General features: G+C 37.2%; 1 protein-coding gene across 1 annotated transcript; it reads right to left on the reverse strand.

The window, feature by feature from the left end:
* Positions 1-3,254: 3,254 nt before the first annotated feature.
* On the reverse strand, positions 3,255-4,147 carry LOC111885711 (protein RALF-like 34). Its single transcript, XM_023881955.3, has one exon. The coding sequence runs from the start codon at positions 3,814-3,816 to the stop codon at positions 3,439-3,441; it is 378 nt and encodes a 125-aa protein (XP_023737723.1). The 5' UTR covers positions 3,817-4,147; the 3' UTR covers positions 3,255-3,438.
* Positions 4,148-6,936: the final 2,789 nt, after the last annotated feature.

Here is a 6,936-nt window from a genome sequence, read left to right on the forward strand (position 1 = left end):
ATCATATGTCTTGGATATTATAGAAAACTAATTGACATGCTTATTACATTGTAAGGTATGCACTCGAAGGGCGACGTGAAAGGGGATTCCTTACTTATGCGTTACATGTGCAAAGAACATGTTAAGTGCAAGAAATTTTCTTTCATCTAGATGTGTACGAGATATTCTTTGGAAAGATGGATTTTTTTTCTTATAATGGCCTTGCAGTTTGGTGATTATTTTTCAACTACTTTTCTGATCAAGAGTTTCAAAAAATGGGTGTTTTTTTAGTTAAATGGAGAAATTCGAAGAATTTGCAACATATAATTGATGTATTTGAAAAACCACTCTATTAGTTATTGGACGAGGATGTAATCGAAGTGTTTCATTTGTCCATGTTGGAAAAAGGGTTTAACGGTTGGTACTCTCGCTAGCTTGTGAATGAGGAGTTCCTTGCACACATATCCGGCCTTCAAGAGTTCAACAAGTATCATGTCATTTAGCATTTTCCCATTTTTTAAGTAATTAATGGATTTCTTTTGTTGCTATTGGTGCTCATGAGGTAGAGTTGTTTGGGATATATTGTACAATGAGTTGTTGACGGTATTTACCAAACTAGAGGAGCATATTCATCACGTGCAAGTGAAAGAAAAAACACCTCATAAATTGATGCACACCTTGTAGGGGTTTATATTTTCAAGGTCATATTAATTATATTGATTTATTAATTGTAGAATAATTGTGTTTGTTAATGTTGTGATATGTTAATTTGATAGATTTTGATTTTAAATAAGTTTTCATTTAGCCAAACATTGGTACTAAGTCACGAAATGTGATCCCTCGAGCCATTACATTGTCCAAGCTTAGGCGAATACTACGACTCAATTCCATGGCAACCATTTATGTTTATTAGGTATGATTTTCTTTTTTATAGTTGACATCTTATCTGTATGATACATATATATATCCCATATATGTCGTTGACAAACTCTTTTGATATTACATTAGGTGGATAATAATCCCGTAGAGATGTTACAACCAACTTAGGAGGTGTAGCCTGATGTGTAGTCTTATAGCTTAACTTGGCTTGAAAGGGATGGTTTACCTCCAACACTACATCGATAAGACCGTTTCTCACACTATCCTTACCAGTGTTGTAAAAATCTCGACTACATCCTGATTAATCTCCGATTAATCCCTAGATGCTATTCGACCGACTAGAGGACACTTAGTGATTAATCTCTGCATACACGGTGAGTGAAGCAGTAGAAAATGTTGAAATTCTAACAGTTTGAAGAAGTTTTATCTCAATAGAAACTATTTGAGGAATGATTAGTGTTGTATTAATCATGTTAATCTATTTTGTTATAATATTAGTGGTATTTATGAACTTTGTTATGATATTAATCATATTTAATTTTTTAAAATTCAACAAATTAGCATTTAATGGTCTCTGGTTAATCCTTCGATTAATCCCCGCGTAGTCGGTTAATCTCTTAACCCCAGTTTACCCACTAGTAAACGTCGAACGTTTTTTTACAACTTTGATCCCGACACATGTCACCTCTTTTGTTGCCATATAAGAAAACGTAGATACACCACTTTAAAGTTTGTTTTATTATTCACCGTATATTTAGACTTCGGCTTTGGGTGCGTAATAGATCTACCAAGGTTGCATATTAAACCATCCAATCATCTCTTATAAAATACATATGGTATCTGGTATTTTGGCCATAAATAACCAAATAACTATAGACCAAGTGTGTCTACCCATGCAATGGTATTAGTTACGATTTATGTTTTAGCTTTAGAGAATGTTTCATAATGTATTGTAATTTTTATGGTTTAAGGTTTAGGATTTATTTTACATACGGTAACGTATTGAATTATATGTATATTAAAATTGTTCTTATTTATTTATGTTGTTATATGTTTTCCTAAAATGATTAATATGTTTTATTTATGTTGCATATTGTAAGATAATTGGTTATATGTACATGAAACCTCAAAAGACACATATAAACTTAGGCCATGGGGTATGTGGGTGTTTATGCACGTAAACATCTACGTGGAGGAGATGTTCACGTGTGAACACCTCCTCCAATGGGTGTAGTTGTGATGTGGAGTAACTAGCTTTACAGATGCTTATGAGGATTTTGATTAGTTAGCTCCAAATTGAATGCATTTTCATTGACTTTTTTTCTCTTCATTAGTGAATACCATTTCCAACTAATATTGAATGTATTGTGAAACCGAATTGATGATAATGTGGAATGATGTCAACATACCTCATAGCGTGAGGCTTGAATCTACCACAATCAACAAGTAATTATCTCACTCTAAAATGATAAGTCTAAAAATTCAAAATGACATTCCGAAATAGTGTGTTCCAGAATATATGATTAGTTGCAACTTGCAAGAAAAACAAACAATTTGTTTACTTTAATCAACATCTGTATTTTATATTATATTAAGTTATTAACAAATGGATTTATCGTGTTTAGGCTTATATTACACGTCAATAACTTTATCCTTTTTCAAAAACAAAAATCAAAGAATTGATTTATTTAAGACGTCGACAAATAATATTTTATTAAAATAATAATATAGTCATTCAGTCAAATAACATTCTTCTCGATTTACTTAACATGGAAATAAATAATATTTTAGAGTAAATTACACAAATGGTCCCTATGGTTTAACGTAATTTGCACGTTTGGTCCCTAACTTATTTTTTTAACTCGAAAGGTCTCTATTGTTTGTTTTTGTTACGCGTTTGGTCTTTGTCTTACCTAAAAAACCTAATTTATTTAAATACACACACCACCAACCTTATCCCCTCACCTTACCTTACCTACTCCATAATTTTTTCTTATTTAAATAATAGTATTTTTAGGTAAGATAGGGACCAAACGTATAACAAAAACAAACAGTATGGACCAATGGTGTAACAAAAACAAACAATAAGAACTTTCTGAGTTAAAAAAATAAATTAGGAATCAAACATGCAAATTACCCCAAACCATAAGGACCATTCGTGTAATTTACTCAATATTTTAACAAATAATAGTATAGTCATTCAGTCAAATAATCAATGGTTTATTTATACTCTTTGTTCATGGAGAAAATCCAAAACAAATCATTACTTATTTATGCATCAAATTTATATGTTTCATCAAAATAGACATCTTACAAATTTATATCGTCATGTATTAATTATAACCATAACTGAATTCATACAAACACAATGCGAATGCAACAATGGAAGAATTCAATGGATCAGAAACGTTCTTCAATGAGAATCAATGGAGTCATTCAACAAATCGAATAATCAAAATCCCATAACCATTACTGAATACATATAAAGTCAATGCGAATGCATTAATTTATTAACAAATTGAAGTACCATTGATTCAAGCAAACCTTAACCATAACCAGTTAACCTCCAATGGCGGATTTTCACCGGCGGCAACGAGTGATTGTGGAGCAACCTCTGTTGTACGGATGCACCGGACCTCTAGCTCTCCAGCAATTATGAGTGTAGTACGACCTACCGGAGCGTGGAGGACACGGCACTCTGTTCGCCGACAACGCACCATAAGAGATGTAGTATCTCATATTCCCCCATAGCAGAGATCTACGACCAGAAATTGTTAAACCTCCATCATCTTCCCCTTCGATTTCATTAACATCATCGTAAAACGGCATCTCCATAGTGTCGGTGACAAGATTCAACTGGAGCTGCTTTAATCCGCCGTCGACACCGGAAGCGCTTGTGACCGCTAGTAAAACGAACAACACCAGGCATATCGGAGTGAGAAGAAGCAGAGACGCCATTGACGGAGGAAGAGCTTATGTGAAGATTGAAGAAATTGAGATTGGAGATTGAAGAGTGAAGAGTCACATGCGATGTGTGTTGTAGAGAAAGTTGTGGGGTTAGGGTTAGGGAGTTGGGGTACCTACAGCTGTCGGGTTTAATGAGTGAAAGCAATAATTTAGGTCGGCCGACAATGGCGTCTGTGACTGTTGCTCATTATGAGGCTGCGGTGGTCGGAGATCATGAGGATTATTTTTTCCGGTGAAGTCAATTGAAGGGCTGTGATTAGCGGGTAATTGGGTGTCTCTGATTGCGATGGTTTGTGCTTTTTCTCCATGATAACGATGGTTTTGGATCTTTCTCGTTCATTATTTATCTTTAAACCGTGTTGCTTGATCATTGCTCAAGTTGATCCATAAGATATGATTATGATTTATGAAGTGTGAATGTTTGATTTCATGAAAAGTGAGATAGCTCCACAAGAAATATTCGAACCAGGGATAATCCTGTAAAGTTATAGTTCTTGGTCGACGAATATATGTTAATTAAGTATAAGATAAGATTTGGGTTAATAACATAATAAATAAATAAATAATTGGTATATTTTGTAATTTTTATGGATTTAATCACTCATTTTAATTTATGTTAAAAAAATCAGTCTATATTATGATAAAAAAAAAAAAAATTATCACCACCATTATAAGTGTCAGACTAGCGCGTATGGGTGCATAATGTCGTGGATGAGCGGAGCCTATGTGGCACCTCCACAATGCCGATATAATTCCCAAAACACCACCCCGATCGTTGTGGTACACCTCATTGATGTTAACATCTTGAAAACAGAGAATTGGCAGCAACAAACGGTCAGATGAGTAATAACAATTGACAACAATGAATTTATTAAAAAAATTACCTATAAATACATATCATTTTACCATATTTTCTTCACACCATTCTTTTCTTCATCTTTATATTTTATACAATTCAATATGTAACATCCGGATTCCCAGATATATTTTTATTCTTTTATTTTTGGAGGTTGTGAAGGGACTCGGTGAGTTGGTGCTTAGACTCGCCGAATAGGGTCGCAGATTCTTATCCGGGTTCATGGCTGGACTCGGCGAGTCCACGCTGTTTAATGAAACCATAATTTCCTGGGTTTGAGACCTATTTAAAGGCCCTTAGGGCCGTCATTTGCGGCTACCAAACCCCAGAGAGAAACCCTAAAGGAGCTAGAGCGTTTGTGAGAGGATAAGAGCCATTTCTTGATCTTTGTGGTTGATTCTTGCAAGAAGGAGGTGCTTCCAACTTAGAGGAGACCAAGGAGGTTGTGCATCTGTGGATATCGAGCAAGAGACTTCATCTTTGAGGTATTATATCGCCCCTTTATCTGTTTTGTGGAAGGAATCCATAGATGTAGAGTTTTATGACCTTTATTGGAAGAAGATTGTGAGGATATGGCCCTATTCACTTTGATACTTCAGATCTGGACCTATAGTGGTCTATAGAACTTATCTCAGCTGGCTTTATGTTGAGATATGGAGGTGTTGAGCTAAGGATGTTGCTTTTGGGGCTAAATCATCAAGTGAAGCCTCCTAGACGTCCCATGAGTGTCAAGACTCGAACTTTACGTGTTTATCAGGCTTGGGAAGGTCAGATCTATGGATTCAAGGAACAGATCTGACCTCAGGAGGCCATTTGAGTTTGTGCATGGCATGAACTCGCCGAGCGCAAGGGCAGACTCGGTGAGTAGGGTTAGGGTTTCCCGTGAATCACTCAGTGAGTGGACTTGCCGAGTTGGGGGAATAACTTAGTGAGTCAGGGGGGGGGGGGGATTAGAGGATTGGAGTTCAAAGCGGAACTCGCCAAGTTGATCTTGAGACTCGGCGAGTTGAGTTGGGGTGGCCCCGCGATTCATGCCAGGTGTGACTCGTCGAGCAAGGGGAGGGACTCGACGTGCCAAGCAAGACTAAAGAGTTAGTGGACACGTGTAGACTCGCCGAGTCGCCCAAGTGCACTCGACGAGTCGGGTCAAAGTTTGACCGTTGACTTTTGTTGACTGATAGGATTTGGTCAACAATGTGGCCTTTGAGTCAAAGAGGGGCAAAATGGTCTTTTGCCCTTCTGAGGGTGCCAAGAGTGGGTTGAGTCTAGTCCCGAGAGATATATTTATGAGAGTATTTACTTTATGTGATTAGGCGGAGGCTAGATCGTATTTCTTCTGAGTCAGAGATTTACCGAGACATCTGAGGTGAGTCTTCTCACTATACTGTACCTGGAAGGGTACCTATGTGTGACCGGAAGGTCTGATATGCTATGAGATATATGCGTTGTATGCTATGAGTTGCCTGTTTCGTATGCGCTATGTATGTGATATGTATGATATTCTTGATATGGGCCGGAAGGCGTTATGATATCGTCCGGAAGGCAATATGATGTGGACCGGAAGGCCATTGAGTTATGGACCGGAAGGTTGACACGGGTAGGACCGGAAGGTTTACCGGGTTGGGACGGTAGTCCCCTGAGACACATGGACCGGAAGGTCGTGTGGAGTATGGCCTGGAAAGGCATATGTATGTAAGTGGTATATTGGGGAACTCACTAAGCTTCTTGCTTACAATGTTAGTTGTAATGTGTTTCAGGTACTAGTGAGGACCGTGGGAAGGCGCCGACATGACTTGTACACACATACAGGCCGATTTGGATATGATTGATCTTAGGATTGATATGTTTTGTATTATGACCATGTTACATTGGATTTTATGGTTTGTCTTGAATGAAATTATGTTTTAAAGAAATGAAAAATTGTTTTGAAAATTTACGTTGTTACAAGTTGGTATCAGAGCCTTGGTTTGAGGGATTCGGATGCACCTTCGGGCGTAACTGAACTCAAACTGAGGATTTGAGAAAATATTCAAACGATAAAAACTAATTTTTCTAAAAAGCAAGAGATTTTGAGACAACCAGAGCGGAGCAGTGTGTACGGTCAGCCAGTGCCCGAACGGTGAACCCCCAAAATGCCCTTACGTTATGTGCTATGAGATATGATATGTTATATTATGCATGCTAGGGCTGGCTAGGTATTCATATTAGGACTAGAGTGGCCTGATTTTGTGATGCCTTAGCCTAGGAAGGATTGT

This window comes from Lactuca sativa, chromosome 3 (assembly GCF_002870075.4).
Source record: "Lactuca sativa cultivar Salinas chromosome 3, Lsat_Salinas_v11, whole genome shotgun sequence".
Lineage (NCBI taxonomy): Eukaryota > Viridiplantae > Streptophyta > Magnoliopsida > Asterales > Asteraceae > Lactuca > Lactuca sativa.

Excerpts from the sequence above, each read along its gene's own strand:
- LOC111885711 (XM_023881955.3), bottom strand. The coding sequence starts at position 3,816 with ATGGCGTCTCTGCTTCTTCTCACTCCGATATGCCTGGTGTTGTTCGTT.